Source organism: Lipotes vexillifer, unplaced genomic scaffold (genome assembly GCF_000442215.2).
Source record: "Lipotes vexillifer unplaced genomic scaffold, Lipotes_vexillifer_v1.1 scaffold490, whole genome shotgun sequence".
Taxonomy (NCBI): Eukaryota; Metazoa; Chordata; class Mammalia; order Artiodactyla; family Lipotidae; genus Lipotes; species Lipotes vexillifer.
In genome coordinates, this window is record NW_006796397.1 from 286,575 (window position 1) to 307,975 (window position 21,401).

The 21,401-nt window shown below is 34.9% G+C and overlaps 1 protein-coding gene across 4 annotated transcripts in view; it reads left to right on the forward strand.

The window, feature by feature from the left end:
* Positions 1-21,401, forward strand: part of PKN2 (protein kinase N2) — a 126,853-nt gene that overhangs the window by 176 nt on the left and 105,276 nt on the right. For 3 of the 4 annotated variants that reach the window (XM_007468502.1, XM_007468503.1, XM_007468505.1), the window contains exon 1: positions 1-240. This exon is cut by the window's left edge. In XM_007468502.1, coding sequence (XP_007468564.1) covers positions 193-240 — 48 coding nt within the window. In that variant the 5' untranslated portion in view covers positions 1-192. The remainder of the gene's footprint in view (positions 241-21,401) is intronic. The other variant, XM_007468504.1, reaches the window with a different exon arrangement.

The following is a 21,401-nucleotide window of genomic DNA, read 5'->3' on the forward strand; positions in this document are numbered from 1 at the left end:
CCGCCCCCCCGCCGCTCTCCAAGAACCGGGCGAAATAAGCCGCGCCTCCAGCAGGGGCTGCGCCTCCATGAATCCCTAGGTTTTTTTCTTTCTCTCCCCGCTCCTCACCCCCCACCCCGGATCCCGTCCCGCCTTCTCCCTTCGCCCGCCAGCAGCGGCCGCGTCCAGGTGTGGAGTCCAGAGCGGAACGCAATGGCGTCCAACCCCGAACGGGGGGAGATTCTGCTCACGGAGCTACAGGTAAGGGCCGCGGCCCGTGTGCGAGGCGCTGGCGGAGCAGAGGGAGAGAGTCTGGCGCGGGGTAGGGGGCCGAGGGGAGCCGTGCGGCCGCCGCGCCCCTAGCCCGCTAAGTGAGGAAACTCGGGGATGTCACTCGGGAGCCGCTTCCTTCTGGAGCCAGAGCCTCTGCCCCCGCCGGAGCCGTGGCCTGCCACCAACTTAATTTGACTCTGCCTACCAGAGGGACCCCATCCTGCGGCCGGCGTCTGCTCTCACCCGGTCTCCGGGGCGGCCAGTTCGCCTCCCCCTCCCTGGTGTCAGAGCCGCCCGCGCACACCCCTGGCGCCCCCTACCTCCTGCGGGCCGGGCCCCGCCCCGCCTTTCCCTCGAACACCGCTCCTTAAACTCCTTTGAATGACTCCCAAGCTGTTTTCTTGTCCCTCCCCTTCCCCTCCGACTCTGCACAAAGAGCGCCCCCATAACTTCCAGCCCCCAGACAAGTTTTTTTTTTTTTAAAGAAAAAACAAAAAGTGTCTCACCAAATGCTGGCTTCACTTCGGCAACCCTCTTTAGGTGACTAGATTTCTTTCTTTTATTTTGAGGGCTAACCCATTTATTTCTTTTTTACCAAGTGATAGTTACATGGTCCCCTTCTCAGCTACTCCCGGCTCAGATCCGGAAGCTCAGATGCTGATGCTTTTCAGGCTTTCATTTTCCCTCCTGTTTGAATACCAAAAAAAGAACTACAGAAGTTGTTTACAAACGGCAAAGCAGTCGACTAAGGGAAAATGTTGGGCACCACATGCTTGCAGAAGATGTGAACAAAATAGATCCCTTAATTAAAGTCCACGTTGAGTAGCAATATTATTCTTCCCATTTTCCAGCTAAATATTTGATGATGTAGGCACGATATTGGTGTTTAGGTCTCTTTGATGTGCAGGGTACATGCGCTACCTTGTTGGGTTTATCTTTCTTTACTTTGGAGTGTCCCAGAGATGTTTACATCTGGATTAAAGTTTCATGCTTGTTCTTTGACTTAAACTTATTTTGGTTTGTTTAAATATAGTCGTCTTTTAGCTACTCGAAGATTGAGATGGGAGTTAAGAGGAAAAAAAATAGCCTACTTACATTCGTTTTTGTGTGTTGGGCAGTTAATTTTTTTGAGAAGGCTGACTCTAGACACTCTGAAGGGTTCATTCTTGATGATTTCAAAATTCAGTTGCTTCTAAGTTTTTTGCTGTTTAAGTGTATTTTCGATAAATTCCCATATTAGCTTGGTTTATTGTGCAGTTAGATGTAAGCTTGAAGGCATATAATACTCGATATTTCCTCCATAAAAATAGATTTCAACAAGGTATATCAATGCACTTTTGCAAATTTGGAATCCTTTGGAAATGCAAGGCTGAATTTCATATTATTGAACATGTTGCTATATAGTGTTTTAATTACTCTTAGCCTTTTCTAAGGAAGTTTTCCAGCATACCAGTTTGCTAAATGAATGGAATTTATTGTTTTATTACTTTACGTGAGCTTTTGAAATGAAGTTTGAGGCACATCAGAAATGCTTTCCATTGCCTAGTCTTGAAATTTGAAAAGCATATTTTACTTCTGACTGAAAAAAAGCCATGAAAATAACAGGAGAATTTTTCCTTGAGTGGAGTGGCTTCAGAATCATAAAGTATTTGGCATCCTTATTTGTACTTTATAGAAAGCTGACATAAAAAACTCTTATTTTGGTACTGAATGTGAAAATATATTTTCATGTATATTAAAATATAACATTTAGGGACTTTTAATAAAACCATTTTATACAATAACAAAGAAGCAAGTCAAATAAATAGGAATATTTAAATATGAGTATTTTAAAAATGGGACCAGACTAGGGGAATGTCCAATCTAAAGTTAGACTTTTAAATAAACTAAAATGTAACCCCCTCCAGTAAAAGAATAGTTTTTAATAAGTGTTACATTTTAGGTTGTCATGTGTATCCAGGACATTTTTCTTGGTGTATTTGACTCCCAGTTCTAATAAAAGTTATTGCATTTGGACTTTATCATGTTTATTAAAATAATTGAAAATATTATTTATATCAGCACTCAAGATGAACCATGATAAAATTTGCTTCACCAAGTATATGCATCTATTCAAACATTTTATTATTTCATTGGGTCATGAAACTAGAATATAGTAACCAAATATTTATCAAACTTGTTTGGAGAACCAGTTTTTAAAAACCTTCTAAGTTGTTTGAATTTATTTAAATTGAAAAGTTGTTTAATGTGAGGTTCTTAATGCTTTTCTGCCATACAGATTTTAAGTAATTAAATAATAATTTGTGTAGCAAGTTTTTAAATTGTTTAGTTGAAATTGTTATTTTGCCATTATCTTTTCTCACTCTGAAAGTTACATGTTATAACTTCTTTTAATGAAATTTATACTTATTTATTTAGAAATATTGTATATCCAACATGTAAAAAATTATTTTTCGAATTATGGCAGAATTTGAAATACTTTACTTGAGGTGGAATTGGCTTATTAATAAGTTTTGATTGTGGAAAGACAAAATCTGAAACCACGGTCTTGTTAATTGTTGTAATATTTCTATATAATGTAATGTTTCTAACTCTTGTTAGTAATTTAGGAGACATTCAACAAGGAATCATTAATAAAGTATACACAGACTTTGAAGGCTAGAGGCTTCGATGTGTAAGGAAGAATATTTGCTGTGGTAAAAATAAAAATAGGCTGTTAAAAAACATAAACTTAGTTGGCAATTTCTAATTTTTATCTCTTGTAATTAACTTGTTATGTCAAGTTCTCTTGTTTTTTATTTGAAGTGTAGTGGGAAAATGAATGTGATACTTTCATGAGGCCAAAGAAAGTAAAGTTTATTTTCAAGGAAACTGAGTTAATAATGAAAACTATATAAAGAATCTCAAAATGAAAATGTTAGCTACCACAATAATTTTGTAGAGTGCAGACCCAGATACCGAGTAGCATACTTACAAAGTTACCTTGTTGATTATTGGATATTCATCTTCATCAAAATAGCTAATAAAGTATTGGGAATCTTGAATTCCATTCTCATCAGAATTTAGGTAGAGGTGACTTGCTCAAGTGGAAGGTTGAGGTAGCTGGTCTTAAGTTACAGGGATTCATTTCAAGAAACCTTTATTGAGTAGCTACCAAAGGTATATTGGAGGGCATAAAGATGACAGGATATGGCTTTCACTTTCTAGAGGAGAGTACAAATAATGTTTATTGATTATCTGCTGTATGTTAGACATTGTACTTGGTACCCTGTGTACCTTATGTAATCTTTAAAACAATCCAATAAAGTGAGTGTTGTTATTTCCATTTTACAGATCAGGAAGCTAAGTTCAGGAATAGTTAAGTCAGTCATTCATGTTCACAATGTAAGTGTGAGTTTGAATTTGGATTTATATCTTTTCCACTACACCATTTTGTAATATGTGGACCCATAAATGTTTTGCATTCCAGTATTGTAAATGTGTGAACTTTCTAAAAATTGGCCCAAAATGTAGTTAACCAGAGTTAACTTTAATATAAACTTTATACTACTTGTTAGGTTCCTCTCGAACAAGGAAAAGTGATTTCCACATTTTATTTGGTAGTCTATAAATTTTTTTTTTTTTTTTTTTTTTTTTGCGGTATGCGGGCCTTTCACTGTTGTGGCCTAGCCCGTTGCGGAGCACAGGCTCTGGACGCGCAGGCTCAGTGGCCATGGCTCACAGGCCTAGCCGCTCCGCGGCATGTGGGATCTTCCTGGACCGGGGCACGAACCCGTGTCCTGTGCATCGGCAGGCGGACTCTCAACCACTGCGCCACCAGGGAAGCCCCGGTAGTCTATAATTTAACAGTGCTTTATTATTGCAAATAAGGTATAACATTCTACAAAGAATAATAGTACAATAACATTTTTGCAGGTTTTCTTCATTTAACAATTAATGTTTCTGATGAAGGTTGTCAGATGTTCACCCAAAACCTTCCAAAAGATTTCACGTTTCTCTGTAGACTGTCCGTAAGATAAACTTTGCTTTAAAATTTTAAGCTATGTAACCAAGCTGTGTGTTTGGCACTGAGTAGGTACACAGTACATTGATGAGAAGGCTCCATTTGTTACCTAGGATGAGAAATGTCTTGACTGTCGAAAGTTGACTATGATCATTGACTTAAGAAATTACTTAGTTTTCTTTAATTTACATTTCTAATCCCTTGTCCCAAAAATATTCCCTTAAAAAGTTCAAAAGGGATTTTTGCACTAGTTATGTTATATCTACATACAGCACCCTCTTATTTTACACATTTGATGGGAAATTAGGAGGTGCCATCTAATTTTGCAGTGATACTGGAACGTAGGTGTCTGTGTTGGGAGGATTAAGACTAGCATGAGTTGGGGGAATGTAGCATGAGAAAGTAGGTAGATGGGTAAGACACATTTTACAGTTTTTTTCAAATTTTCAATGTAATACAAGTGTATTCTAGAAAATCTGGAAAATGCAGAAAAGCATCAAAGAAAACAGAAGGTGCTAATAGTTCTATCAGAGTAATTGACAAGCTTTTCCAACTTATAAGTCCCATGGCATTTGAGTCCATTTCCTCTTTTTCCTCCCTTTTGTAAAAATATTGAGATATATTTGACATACAACGTGTGATTTTAAGGTATACAACATACTGATTTGATATTTTTCCTCCCTTCTGTATTGCTATTTTACTTATTAGAATTGTAAAGAGAAATGAGGTTCATAGAGTTTTAAGATAGAAATAGCCGTAGGTTAAAAAAAAATTGCCACTAGTTCTAGATAAGTGGATCAAAGTAGCTTTATTGACTTTTTTATCTCAAAATATTTTTATTTTGAGTAAGTCTTTGTGCTGAAACTGGTATTATAAAATGATGGCTCTAAAATGATCATGTTTTTTGATCATCTTTAATTAGTTAATAAAGAGATGAATATCACGTAAAATAATGTTACTTCCAGAAGCATATATGATATTTGAACAGAGTAGTTAATTTTGCATCATTTTCTAGTACTGTGTACTTGTTGAACAATTGTCAAATGTGTACTGTATTTCAAAAACCAATTTTACTCTAATCAGAGTATGACAGAAATCATGTAACATTTAATATGAATAACTTTTGGTATGCAGCAGAGTTCAAACTTGGCAACAAAGAAAGTCGAAACTAGTTAAAAGCTTTAAAAAGATACTTAAAATCTTGAGAAAAACATACTAATGAAAAAGTAAACTTCTGATATCCTAGAAAAGCAGAAATAGAGAACATTTATTTTGATACATGTCTAGTTTCTCTTAATTTTATTTAATGAAATCTTATTTGAAACTAGCTTTGTTGTCACATTCAGTTTTTCACAATCTCAGAAAAATTAAATTTGTGTAATATTATATACATAAATATTGTCTGTTAAAAATGAAGAACAGGAAAGCCTGGGAGGAGTGTATTTGATGATAAATACCTTAGATTTGAAGGTAACTGTTGGTGTCATGTTATAGAGATGAACTGATAGACAAGAATTACATAATATATACTGTTATTAGGATATATCTATTTTAGGAACTTGGCAATGTTTACTTTTTCTAATTGGTTGAAGCTTTACTGCCCTGGCTTACAAACATCATAATTTATTGGAAAGTTATTATTACAGAATTTAGAATTTATTTTAAATTATAGAAAACATACTTACCACCCAATACGTATGCTAAATATCATATATTTTACAATTAATCATATTGTTTTCCCTTTCCTATAGTTGTTTCCTTAGAGATTCTCTAAGGAGGTGCTTTTTTTGTCTTGTTTCAGAATTTTCATTGAATAAATTTCATTAAATTTTCAGATTTTTTTTCCCATTTATTAAACCTTAGGTACACTGGTTTGGATTAATCATTATCCATCCATATATCATTGTAATAAACACCCATGGACCACCACTCAATCCCCAACTCCCCCTAAAAGCTAGGAACTTAACCTATACGTGGTTTTTCTTCATTCCATCCCCCTACCTCCACCTTCTTGTCATCCAAAGTAACCATCATCCTGAGTCCTGTGTTCATTCTCTTTCTTGCTATTTAGTTTTGTTGGATATACAATTCTAAAAGTTATATCTTTTATTTTAGTTGTTTTTATATAATTGTGTTCAATATAATCTCTCTAAACTTGATTTTTCACTTATTATTGCTGATTTAACCATATTATTGTATGTTGCTGTAATCACTCATTTTAATTGCTGTGTGATATTTCAATGGGTAAAATATTCAACTCTCCCCTTATTGGATATTCGGATATTTATCCACTGACTTTTCCTTGTTGGGCTTTTATTTATTTTCTGGTTTTTGTAATTGTGAACGATGATACTATGGATGTTCTGTGCATTCTTTCTTATTGCATATATGTAAGAGTTTCTATTAATTATATACCCAGATGTAGAATTGTTGCCTCACAGGGTAATGCCCAGCTTGCAGTGTGGTTGTGCCAATTTATAGTCATGTCCGCAGGTAAGAGACAAAAGATCCCTTGGTCATCCATCCTTTCTGACATTTGCTGTTGTCTTTTAATTTTTACAAATCAGAAGAGTGTAAAGTGCGATCTCATCAAATGGTCTTGATTTGCATTTTCCTGATCATCACTGATGTAGAACTTTTTTTTTTTACTGTTTACTGGCCTTTTATGTTTCCTCTTCAGTAAAATTTCTGTTCATGAGTCTTGCTTATTTTTCTGTGTTTTTTAAATTGATTTATAAGAGTTCTTTATATTCATATAAATCCTTTGTGTGTATTGTGAATGTCTTATCTCAGTTTGTAACTTGTCTTCACTTTCTTTTGGGGGTTTGTGGGAGGGACAGTTTTACGTGTTTTACCTTTTTGGCAAATATTGAAAATCATTTACATCATTGTGATCAGCAAGCCTCCACTTAATATCTAGTCTAGGTTTGGTATAGAAAGGGTAAAGTTATACAGTTTATGACTCATGGATTTACAAAGTTTCCACAGGAGCAACTATAGGAAGTTGTATAAAATATTGTATTGTTTAACACATACTAGGCACTCAAATGTTATTTGACTCAAAGGGTAAATTTAGAAATAAATAGTGTAAATTATATATGTAAATAGTTCATCAGTTGCTTATTTTCCCATTCCATATCTTTTCAGTGCAAATTTATTACTATTACTAATTATTAATATTTTATTCTTTCATTTGAAGGCAATATATTCCAAGTCTAGAATTATGTGAATTGGTCATTCAGTCATATGCGTAGCTTATCAGTAAAGTGCTGTAGCTGATCAGATTTAATACTGGATATAAAATAGAAAATAATCATCTCTTGTAGAATTTACTGGTATTTACAAACCTGGAATCCTAAATGCAGTTCTTGCCATTGCTGTGATATCTGTTGATGAAAAAAAAATTAAATTAAATTTTTGTTAAATTTATTGATGGTATGCCTAAAAAACTTTTGACTAATTGGGCACTCCTTAAAATTCCACTAAGAAAAATGTATTTGTTGAATATATAAATATATTCATGTCATATAATCAAGAAGACTTTTACTTAAGGTACATTTTTAATAAATAAGTAAATTTAGTGATTCGTCATGTAGCATTTTGATCCATTGGCAAATTAGCCTGCTTCTCATTTTGCAGCTCCTGTGATTGAATATATCATCCAATGTGGCAGTTAATTGTTAAATTATATGTGTGTCTCCCACTTTCAGGACAGGAACTAGGTCTTACTCAGTTTTATGCCCTTAGCATCTGACATATGGCTTTCACTTGATATATGCTTGAATAAATAATGCTTAATAAATAAATGACTGATTTCTATGACTAATTCTATGACCCGTTTACTACATCTGACTTGTCTGTATTTCTGAAGGTGATCATTCTTTTGTTGCCCGTATTAGAAAGATCTGCTGGTCACTTTCATTTGACTGTTGTCTCAGCCTCTTCAGTTGATTCTTCTATTTATGTAAATTGAATTCATTCATTGCTTTGCCACTGCCCAAGTTTGGGCTCTCATTATCATTTGGATGATTACAGTATCTTGATATTCCACCTTTACTTCTTCAGTCTCATTCTGTTTTTGTTTAGACTATGTACAGCTGCTAGATTCAGAAGTTGTCTGCAGCATTCAGTGACTCCTGACTGCTTGTGAGATACAGTCCTAATTCCTTAGCTCAGAGCTGAAAGCTGTCATTGCCGTGGCTCCAGAATACCTTTTTTTCTTTTTAATTTATTTTTGACGCAGGTGCAAAGGCAATCCTGTGGAGGATTTTCTTTCTTTCTTTTGTTTTTCTTTTAATTAATTAATTAATTTATTTTTGGCTACATTGGGTCTTCATTGCTGCTCGCGGGCTTTCTCTAGTTGTGGCGAGCAGGGGCTGCTCCCGGTTGATTCTCATTGCAGTGGCTTCTCGTTGCGGAGCATGGGCTCTAGGCACACGGGCTTCAGTAGTTGTGGCATGCAGGCTCAGTGGTTGTGGCTTGCGGGCTTTGTTGCTCCACAGCATGTGGATCTTCCCAGACCAGGGCTTGAACCCGTGTCCTCTGCATTGGCAGGTGATTCTTAACCACTGTGCCACCAGGGAAGCCCCCCAAAATACTTTTTTTTTTTTACGGTACATGGGCCTCTCACCGCTGTGGCCTCTCCTGTTGCGGAGCACAGGCTCCGGACGCGCAGGCCCAGTGGTCATGGCTTACGGGCCTAGCTGCTTCGCAGCATTTGGGATCCTCCCGGACTGGGGCGTGAACCCATGCCCCCTGCATCAGCAGGTGGACTCTCAACCACTGCGCCACCAGGGAAGCCCCCCAAAATACCTTTTAATTCTTAACTCTTTTCATACAAACAGCCTATGTTTTAGGCACACCATGATTAGTGATTTTTCCTCACCTATATTCTGTCTGTATTTTATTGTTTTATTTTTTTCATCTGGAATGTTTCTTTAGGGCCTAGTTTAGATTTGCTTTTTAATTTTTTTTCTTATTTTCCCCTAGTCATGTATAATGTCTCCTCAAAATTTACGTAGGATATTTTCTGTCTCATGACTTTTACCATACATTGTATTGCACCATAGTTGTTTGAATCCTACCTCATTTTCTCTGCTGTGTTGAGTGCTTAAAATCTTTGGCAAAAAGAGCTATATGTCCTGTCTTCACCTTTACGCCTTTAGTCCTTAGCAGAGCAACTTGTACATAGTAGCTACTTGTTAATGTCTGTTGAATAAATAACAGGCTCATGTCTAAAAGTCCGCAGATTTTAAGTTTATTACCTAAAACTTTTTTCTTGCTTTTGTTATGGTCTTTTTGAGGGAGCAGAACTGCATTGCGTCGTTTTTCTTTGGGTAGGGCCACTTGACATGTACATGATTTTAAGTTTATTACCTTTAGTCGTAATAATTTAGTTCCTCATCTCAGACCGAGAATTTTCTACTGGCAGAAGGAACAAAGTCTAGATACAGCTGAAGCAAGTAATAATAAAAATAGCAATTTTTTATATTATTAAAAACAAATAACTAATTTATATTGATGTTATTTCACTGAATCCTTAAGACAATTCTACTGAATTTGTACTATTATCTCTACTTTATAGGCAAGAAAGCAAAAGTTTAAAGGAAATAACCTCCATGGTCACATAATTGGCATGAACCAAGATGCTCTCTGACTTGAGAGGACAAATTCCTCTTAACCCGTATACTATAGTTTGTCTTTCTTCTTTTGGCATTTTTCTCTGCTCCTCCTTTTCCCAGACTCACCCCACTCCAGTAACCACCCCCTATCTCCTGTCTGCTCAGGTTCTTACCCTAGCCTTTCACTTTGTGCAGCATCTCATATCATTCCTTCTCTCTCAACAATGCCAATGTTTGCTTTTTTATTAGGATTATTCTTGATGACTAGCTAGTTGATCTGACGGACAGATCTTACCTTCAAGCTCTAGGTAGGATAGGCTTGAACCCACAATCTTATGGCCTATGGAAATCCTAAGTCTCCCCAAGATTTGTTTTCCTGGTAGGAAGCACTCAAATTCTCAGGGCACCCTCTGCTTCCTGGGTTTCTGTTTCTACACATGTTTATAGGCATGTAACAACTTAATTGGTTTCAGCAAAGATACTTATATTTCACTTAGTCCTCTCCCCCATAGTATACCCAGTTTCATATCCCATGGTTGGCTCCTCTCTCCTCAACTTCCTGTCTATTCTTCAATCCTTTCTTTCTTATTTGCCATCAAAACTCCAAATTCTTCTCTCCCTAAAGAACAGTTCAGTTCCCTCAAATTCTTCCTCTCAAAAGGCAGAGCCAAGCTCCTCAAGTGTTCATCAAACAAGACCTTATATATTAAAAGAATCAGTCCTCCTTAGAAAACAGGTATAGTTGTAAACAGCAAAACTTATTTCTTGCTGTATCAGTAAAAGTTATCTAATTTTCTGTTCTCTTGGGAGCCTTGAGGAGCAGGGAAGTATTCTTTTACCTACTAATGAGCCTGTCAGTTAGAAGTGCCTGTGACGACAGTAAGGATACTTGACCCTATCAATTCTTGATGCATTATCAGTTTGGTACGTAAAGAAAAGGAAGCGTTGAGTTTTAAAAGTATGCATTTTTTTTGAAGATACTTAAGCATGTTACAACTAGTAGGTCATGGACCAGTGCTGTTCATGATGATATTTTCACCCTAAGAACAATGTTGTATGAGTATGTATTCTGTATATGTCTATATAAAGTTGCCAGTTTATAAGTAGAGATGCGGACTGTACTCCATTCTGAGATTTTGCTGTTTCTGCTTCTCTTTATATCCTTCCATTCTTGATGTCAGAATGTACTCTCTTTTAAGAAATGATTAGAATAATTGATAGTTATATTCTAACTGGCAAAATAATAAATCAGTAATCTTATATATATCTGCCAAATTTCTTTTTGGAAATTTACTGATCAATAATTTTAAGGCCTAGTTGAAATCACCGGTCTAGTAGGTAAAGTTCTGAAATCATACAGATCTAGGTTTAAATCCCATATTTAGCACAAATTAGCTGTCTGACTTTGTGGGTTATTTAGCTCCATGAGGCAAGTTTTCTTATAAAAATGGTGATAATTTCTGGCTCAGGGCTTTTGTAAGGTTTTTTTTTTAATTGAAGTATAGTTGATGTGCAATATTATGTAAGTTACAGGTGTACAGTATAGTGATTTACAATTTTTAAAGGTTATACTCCATTTATAGTTATTAAATAATATTGGCTATATTCCCTGTGTTGTACAGTATATCCTTGTAGTTTATTTTATACATAATAGTTTGTACCTCTGAATCCCCTACCCCTATATTGCCCCTACCTCCTCCCCCTCCCCACTGGTAACCACTAATTTGTTCTCTATATCAGTGAGTCTGCTTCTTTTTTGTTATATTCACTAGATTGTTATATTTTTTATATTCCACATGTAAGTGATATCATACAGTGTTTGTCTTTGTCTGACTTATTTCACTTAGCATAATACCCTCCAAGTCTATCCATGTTGCTGCAAATAGCAAAATTTCATTCTTTTTTATGGCTGAGTAGTAGTCCATTGTATATATACCACAGCTTCTTTATCCATTCATCTGTGGATGGACACTTAGGTAGCTTGCATATCTTGGCAATGGTAAATAATGCTGCTATGAACACTGGGGTGTATGTATCTTTTAGAATTAATGTTTTTGTTTTTTTCGGATATGTAACCAGGAGTGGAATTACTGGATCTTGTGTAGTTCAATTTTTAGTTTTTTGAGAAACCTCCGTACTGTTTTCCACAGTGGCTGCACCAATTTACATTCCCACCAACAGTGTATGAGGGTTCCCTTTTCTCCACATCCTCACCAGCATTTATTTGTTTGTTTGAAATTTATTATATGTTGGAATATAGTTGATTAACAATGTTGTGTTTCAGGTGTACAGCAAAGTGATTCTGTTATAAATATACATGTATCTATACTTTTTCAAATTATTTTCCCATTTAGGTTGCTACATAATATTGAGCAGAGTTCTCTGTGCAATACAGTAGGTCCTTGTTGGTTGTCCATTTTAAATATAGCAGCTTGTACATGTCAATCCCAAACTCCCTAACTCTCCCTCTCCCACACCCTTCCACCCTGGTAACCATAAGTTAGTTCTCTGAGTCTGTGAGTCTGTTTCTGTTTTGTAAGTAAGTTCATTTGTATCATTTTTTTTTTTTTAAGGTTCTGCATGTAAGCAGTATCATACGATATTTTTCTTTTTCTGTCTTTTGTTATTTTTGTTCTTTTTGATGATAGCCATTCTGACCAGTGTGAAGTGATATCTCATTGTGGTTTTGATTTGCATTTCCCTGATGTATTTTTTTAAATGATGTACATAAAGTTCCTGGTATATAATAAACAGTAATCCTTCTCCTGCAGGTTTATGTTTTAGGATTACTTCATTTTTCTTTAAATATTTAAGTTTTGTGGTTGACAGGCTGGCTGAAGTTGGGCATAAGAGATCTAGAGAACTGATCATACTTCATAGATTGTTTTCCCCTCTTTTCTTTCCTCTTTTGCTTCATAGAGGGTATAATGAGGATAGCTATCTGAAAGATGTGTGTATTTCCATGATTGTCTTAATTTAAATTATCAGTATGCTGAAGTTATGTGTGTAAGAATAATAAGAAAATGATAGTTTGATAAATGATGAACTTCTGGGATTGAGCTTTCATATAAGAGTCTGTTATTTGTCATGCAAAAAATATGCATTGTAAATATTGAGCAATAGAACAATTCAGAGATTTCATGAAGCAGTTTAAATAAGTTCAGATCCTTATTTTGTCCTTTCCTAGAGGCTTTTGGACTTTTTATAAATTTGAACTAAGATTATATATCTGCAGATTCCAAAATGACTTGTGGTAATATACTTCTGAATATTAATAAATAATATCAACTCTAATTGAACATGTTTGAGCTTTGATGTGTAAGTTATAGTAAATGTCCAATTTGTTGCTTATTGGTTAGAATAATTGACTTTTCATTTTGTTGCTGTGGAAACCTTGTCTTTGCACTCCAGCATCAGGAGAGTTCATTTTACTATAAATTTTTGTTCTGGTGTATGTTTTCATTGTGTTAAAACCTCATAAAACTCTATATAAAATTCTACACTTAGTTTTGGTTTGTCCTTTTAAGGATTGGAAATCTTAAATATCAGATCTAAAGTAAAATTCTTACTTATCAAATCCCTAAAAAAAAAACACTTGACTAAATCTTTAAAAAAAAAAAAAAGTGGACCTTTCCTTTCCTTTCCTTTCCTTTGAAGTTAGCAAGATGGCAGATAGTCTTTATTTTACTGTACTGTAATGGTAATTATAGAAATGAAACTGGTGTTGGTTGGTTACCTCATACAAAATAAAGGAAGATGTAGAAAAAATATGAGTAATATTACTAATAGCAATATCACTCTGTTTGTGAAGCATTTTTGAGGTATAAAGCACTTTTTTTTTTGTTTTAAGAAGATGTTGGGGGTAGGAGTTTATCAATTAACTAATTTACCTTTGCTGTGTTGCGTCTCCGTCTCCGTGCGAGGGCTTTCTCCAGTTGTGGCAAGCGGGGGCCACTCTTCATCGCGGTGCGCGGGCCTCTCACTATGGCGGCCTCTCTTGTTGCAGAGCACAGGCTCCAGACGCACAGGCTCAGCAGTTGTGGCCCACAGGCCTAGTTGCTCCGCAGCATGTGGGATCCTCCCAGACCAGGGCTCGAACCCGTGTCCCCTGCATTAGCAGGCAGATTCTCAACCACTGCGCCACCAGGGAAGCCCTATAAAGCACTTTCATATGCATTATTTCAGTTGATTCTTAAGATGACCCTTTTAGTTAGGCATAGGGAGGAATTATTATACCCAGTTTACAGGTGTTCATGTTTACTCAGCCAATGCCTGCTTTAACCTGAACCGTTATCTTCTGACTCCTGTCCCTCATTTTAGTACTCTATACAATTCTAGTTTTATTAACTTTTAAAGTTGTAATCTTTTTCTTTACTATGCTTAAAAAATGGTTAACATTTTTAAAGCTATTTTAAAAATGAATGTCATTTTTTTTTCAAGGGAACAGAACAGCTATAAAGGCAATATATAGTTTGCCACCTAGTTGTGAGTATTCACGGTCGTATCAAAGTCCTTTGTAGAATTTTTATAACATAAAAATATTGTAGAGGCATAGTGATTCCAGCAGTAGTAGTATGTAACTTCTGGAGAGTTTATCATGGTTTAAAGTTTATACATAATTTAAAAATCATTTAAAGAATTTATTACTAATGAAGTTGGATGATGTTTTCTATATTTATAAATTATATATGTTTAAATAGGCCAATCATGTTACCCACAATATCGACTTGCAAAGTGAGTATTTTATATGCATGAGACATATTAGTGCACTGAAAAGTTATTCATTTTATATCTTTTAAAGGAATAATATATATCTCTCTGTTGTTAAAATTTAGTCTGCACTTATTTCTAGTTTGTTTGTGGGGGCAAATATCTTGTAGTAATAAACTGCTTTAAATAAAAAAGTTTTTAAAACACCTTAGAATAAACTTCATTTTATAAGCCCTTTTCCACTTGAGCATCTAATAACTTTCCTAAAATATTTTGTTGTAACATGTTAACACGTCTAGTGATCATAGCATTTGGGCCTAAATACATTCAGATAGATCTGTGAGAAAAAGGGTGATCTATTTGTTTTTGTTATCTACATTAATGTTATCCTCCTTTCTTGTGCCTAAGTAATTTCTTATTAGTGGTAGTATTCTCATGCCTACCCTAGTTTTTCCTTGCTATGCTCTTTACAGTCTGAGAACTGTACTTTTATTATGCCCTACCACTAAAATAGAGTTCATTTCATCTTCTAAGGAAGTTAAAAATAGCTATACAGTTAACTGAATGTATTTCTGGGTTTTATTTTTCTTGTTGCTCAATATGTGACTCGCTCAAGGCCAGCTCTATTGCCAGTGCCTAAAACCAAACCAAACCAAACAACAAAACACTCAGTATCAATACTTTGCAATTCAGCTTTGACTTTACTCTAACCTTGTGCCTTCTTAAAAAAGACAATATTCTCTATCCATCTAGATCCTGTAGAAATAAAATGCTCAGCTCTTGGCTAGGCTATAATGGGATAATGTAATACAACGTGATTCCTAATGGGGTTACTATAACTTTTTTTCAGCAAATCTGATGTTTTCTTCTGTAAAAAAAGCACTGTGTTTCCTTTTTTGGTGACTTTAGATTTCCAGTTAGCTCTTTTATCAGAAGTACTTATTTGGTCAGATTATGATGCTTTTAAAAAAGTTTTTTAATTGTAGTAAAATGCACATAACATTTACCGTGGTAATCATTTTTAAGTGTATAGCTCAGTGGCATTAAGTACATCCACAGTGTTGTACAACTATCACCACCATCCATCTGTAGAACTCTTTTCATCTTGGAAAGCTGAAACTGTACCCATTAAACACTAACTTCTCACTACCCCCTTTCCTCAGGTCCTGGCAAAAACTCTTGTACTTTCTGTCGCTATGAATTTGACATATAAGTGAAATCATGCTGTGTATATCTTTTTGTGACTGGCTTATTTCACTTAGCTTAATGTCTTCAAGGTTCATCTTTGTTATAGCATGAATTTCCTTCCTTTTTAATCCTGAATAATATTCCATTGTATGTATATGCCACATTTTGTTTATTCATCCATTAATGGACACTTGGCTTGCTTCCTTTGATGATCTTTTTTTAATATATATTGCACTGAGGTATTGTACCTAGTTGTGATCGTTTGATAGGGTATAACTGTTGTTCAGTGCAGTAGCCACTAGTCATATGTAGCTATTAAAGTTTAAATTAATTGAAATTAAATAAAATTTAAAATTTAATTCTTCATTCACATTAGCCACATTTTAAGTGCTTAGTAACCACATGTGGCTAGTGACTGCCATATGAGCAGCATTGATATTTAGAACATTTTGATCATCACAGAAAGTTCTGTTGAACAGTGCTGTATAATGAATGCACAGGCTTATTTTAATACCTTGAATTTAAGGAAGACAGAAAAGTCTCTTGTGGATTATGGAAATATTTTTATTTATATTTGAATAAAGAAATGTTTTAGTTTTGTTTAGAAAATAATTATGTCTGTTTAAAGACATTTTTTGCAGTGAGTCAAGAGGTTTGGGTTCACACTATGACTGGAAAGTATTAAAGTACTTTGTGCTGAATGAATGTTAAATTGGTTTTCAAGTGAAGTAAAACAATGTCTTAGAAGTTTAATATATTAAAAATATGTAAAGTGTATATATCTGTATATATCAGAGATTTACAGGAAAGTAGACTGAGTTTGAAATCATATTTTATATCCATTATTCTCTTAGTTAGGAGAGTATGTGTTGTGTTTGCTTTTAGGAGGTGGAGTTAATTGATCTCAGGTGTAGACGACAGCAAACGATGATTAGTAGTAATTTGTCCAGTTTCTTCATGTTGAGATCTTAAAACAACTTATTCTAGAAATTCTGTATTTTTAATTTTATTTTTTTATCGAGATATAATTGCTGTATAACATTGTTAATAGTTCTAGGTATACAACATAACGATTTGATACATGAATATGTTGCTAAAAGATTATCACAACAATTCTAGTTAACATCATCATCACACATAGTTACAAGTTTTTCTTTTCTTATGATGAGAACTTTCATAAGATCTCTCTTAGCTACTTTCTAGTATACTATACAGTATTGTTAACTAGAAATTCTGTACTGTATTCTTAAGCATTTTTACTGTCACTGAAATTAGATGAAGCTTTTCAACCTCAACCTCAACCTCAACCTCAAATGCCATCTTTAGAGAACTGGAGGGGCAGATGGCGTGTGTGTGTGTGTGTGTGTGTGTGTGTGTGTGTGTGTGTGTGTAGCATTCCCTTTATTACTCTGTGTTGTGTGTTTTTATTAATACCAGTTTATAAGTGCTTGAGCTTGAGAGCTCATTTAAATCTAGCATTTTAAAAGTAATTTTTTAAACTTTTTATTAATTCTGTGAGTATCTTATTTGAAAGACTGTAAGCCAAAAATAAAATTCCTCATTTCTTAGAATAATGGTTCATGTATTTCTTTTCAGAAGTAAATGGAAATTGATCTAATCTCATTTTTAAAAATCTATCAAATGACTTTTTCCATATCAGAACTTTTAACTGTTATTGCATTAGTTTAAAAACAATTTTTAGTTAGAACTAATATTAAGGAGCAAAAACTTAGGCTGTTGTTTGTTCTGATCTTGTAGAAAGAGAAGGGAGTGATTATTGACAATAAGCAACTCTGGAAAAGATATCCTTTTAGGCTTAATTATTGGAGTTGAGCTAAGAAAGGATACCACTTCACATTCCAGCTCTTTGTAAAACAAACTTGTTTTTCTGTTAATAACTTGGCTTTCTGCAGTTACAGATAATGAGCTGATGTGATAATGAGAAGTGGCTGAAGCTGAGGAAAGTAGATAATTTTTAAAATCTAGTGTATGTAGATACCGTAAAACACCTACAAATAGCAAAAAACAAATAACAAATATTTAGTTCAGGAAAGAGTTATAAAACCAGTATTTCACAGTTCACTATTTGAACACTAACATTTTTTTTTTATCTGATGATACTTGCAACAAGTTTTTTCATACCTAGGCAAGGATATAATTCATTAATTCAGTCAATAGGAATGCCACTGTGTACCTACTGTTGTAATCATATTTGAGCAAATGAATTTTGGTATTATTGTGAAGTTAAAATAGACACATTCTCTTTGCTTCAGTAGTCCCCAAAGGAACGTTTTAAAGAAGTTAACTTCAAAAGTTACATTATTAAGACATGTATTTGAGAGGCTCTCCCTGAAAGGCGATTAATTCTTATGATTCAGGCATTGCCAACTAGACACCGTATGAAAATTTCTTATTCAGAACCTTTCGTTTATATAAAAAGAACAGTTTACTTAAGGGCTTGCATTGTTGAAAGGATTATGTATCAAACTGAAGCCATTCAGTTTAAAGTACACTATTTATAGCTTTAGAAAACTGATCAAAATTAATTCTTACATTAGTTAATAAAAAATAATTTTTTAAAAAAAATTTATTTTTATTTTTGGCTGCGTTGGGTCTTCGTTGCTGCGCGCGGGCTTTCTCTAGTTGTGGCGAGTGGGGGCTACTCTTTGTTGCAGTGGGTGCTCATTGTGGTGGCTTCTTTTGTTGCGGAGCAAAGGATCTAGGTGCGCAGGCTTCAGTAGTTGCAGCACGTGGGCTCAGTAGTTGTGGCTCACGGGCTTAGTTACTCTGCGGCATGTGGGATCTTCCCGGACCAGGGCTCGAACCTGTGTCCCCTGCATTGGCAGGCGGATTCTTAACCACTGTGCCACCAGGAAAGCCCAAAAAATAATTTTTAAATGTCCATAGAATATAGAGCAGATGTTGCAACTAACATCCCTTCAGGATCTAGGCAAGTAACAAAATAGTGAAGCAGGTGAATGTAGGGAACATATACACAATGTGGAATCGACAAGTATAAAAGCAGCTGGTGTCAATCATTTCTTGGCTGTGGTTGTTTCCATATGGGCTCTCATTGCCTTTTTGGGGGGAGATATACTCTAAATTTTAAAATATTTGTTTAAATTCTTAAAAGACTTCTAATCAAACAAGACATGTTTGTAGGATCATCTCTTCCACTACAGTAATTTGTCTTTATTAAATCAAATATTGAAGTGCCTACCATATTCAGGTACTATGTTAAGAACTGTGATATATACAAATGAACATTGGACCTGACCTACCCTTTAGAAGAGCATTCTTCAGTAATACTTCCTGGGATGGTAGAAATGTTATATATCATTTTGTTTATTGCCCTATATAGTAGCTACTGGCCATATGTAAATTGTGGCCAGTGCAAGTGAGGAACTGTCTTTTTAGTTTAATTTAAATTTAAATATACACAGCTGCATGTGGTTAGGGACTGTTCACTGACAGTGGTGCTCTAGAAACTAAATTCAGTTGCTAAGACCATCATGAATAGTTACCAGTCCAAGATTGAAATTATATTTCAGGATAGCAATGGAAGAGATGACTGGAGGTCACACACAATTTCTAAGTGAGTTGTACAGGCAGTTGCTATAGGACTTCAGAGAAGGGAGTGGTCACTTTAAGATAAACTTTAGGGAGCAGGTGAAATTTAAACTGGCTCAAGGGATAGGTGGAATTTTATTAAGAGAAAAAGATGTTCTAGGAGAGTGGGATAATGGGACCCAAATGCATGCAGGCACGGAAAATTAAATAAAGCTTCCTATTTTTCATTTAGAAGGCTGCCCAAAATTATGTTTCTTGGGTTTTTTGTGTATTTTAACAGGCACATTATTTAATAATTGAAATTGGCCTTGATATATTTGCTGGTTCTAAACTTTTGTCAACAGCTCGAGAAATAAGGCATTGTGCTGTTTTTATTCTTTGAGGTCAACAGCCAAAAAGATGTAAAGAATGTAAACTTTTAAAAAATAGCTTTATGAACTTCGACTCAGTTTTGCTGTGAACCTAGCACTGATAAAGCCTATTTTTTAAAAAAATAGCTTTCCTTTATATCATATTTACTCCTTTTACTTGGAATATGCAGATTTCACCACTCAAAAGGTTTTTAGTCAGTTATGACTTCTTTCTTGTATGATGAAAGATATTTTAACTCAAAGAGCTAAGAGAAAAGCAAATGAAAGCTCTCAAATGCTTAGTTTTCATGAGGTATCATAGTTTCAGTTGAAAACTTTTTCTGTTTAATAGTTGTTGGATCGTTTCTTTGGGGGAATTTAACTTGCAGCATGGTGTTTGAAATATTTTGTATTCTGCTCATGCATACATCAATTTAAAGGGATGACTTCTTAAGTAGTTAAGCCGGGGAAATCTTTGACTACTGATACAGTGATACTTTGAGTAGAAAAATGATTTATGAATTAAAATATACTAAAATCCCTGTTAAATAATACCTTATGAGAGAGAGAGCATTTCCTTGATTATCTTATATAAAAGTAGCAGTACTTCCCATCCTACCTTCCAGCACTCCTTATCCCCTTTCTGCTTTCTTGGTTTATGTAGATTGCATGAAATAAAGCATTACTTTATGTGCCTGATACTTAGTGGGCACTCAAGTATTCTTGTCTAACCTTCCTTATCATCATGAGTAACCAAATTCTTGTCTTTTAAAATGTATAGTGAGAGATACTTTTTAAAGTGGTAGTTGTTTTAATTTATGCTAATAAATGGTGATTATTTTCATGTATTACAATAAAGTCTAAAGTATGCAAATAGTTTTATAACTTTTTAAAATAACTTTTCTCTCTCCTTCCACCCCTCACCTCTGGTAACCACAAATCTGATATCTTTTTCTATGAGTTCATTTGCTTGTTTTTTTAGTTTTGGTTTGTTTTGGTTTTTTTTTTTTTTTTTGCGGTGCGCGGGCCTCTCACTGTTGTGGCCTCTCCCGTTGCGGAGCACAGGCTCCGGACGCGCAGGCTCAGCGGCCATGGCTCACGGGCCCAGCCGGTCCGTGGCATTTGGGATCTTCCCGGACCGGGGCACAAACCTGTATCCCCTTCATCGGCAGGCGGACTCTCAACCACTGTGCCACCAGGGAAGCCCCATTTGCTTGTTTTTGAAAATATAGTTGACCTAAAACACTATGGTAGTTCTTGTTACACAACATAGTGCTTTGGTATTTCTGTACATTTCAAATGATCACTGCAATAAGTCTAGTTAGGATATGTCACCATACAAAGATATTACATAGTTATTGATGATATTCCCCAAATTGTACATTTCATACCTATGACTCATTTATTTTGCAGCTGGAAGTTTGTACTTCTTAATCTCCCTCACCTATTTTTTTCCTCCCCTCTGGCAACCACCTGTTTGCTTTCTGTATCCATAACTCTGTTTCCATTTTGTTGTTTGTTAATTTGTTTTAATTTTTAGATTCCATATATGGGTGAAATCACATAGTATTTGTTCTCCTCTGTCTTATTTCACTTAGCATAATACCGTCTAGGTCCATTCATGTAGTCAAAATGACAAGATTTCATTTTTTATGACTGAGTAATATTCCATTATATATATATATATATATATATATATATATATAT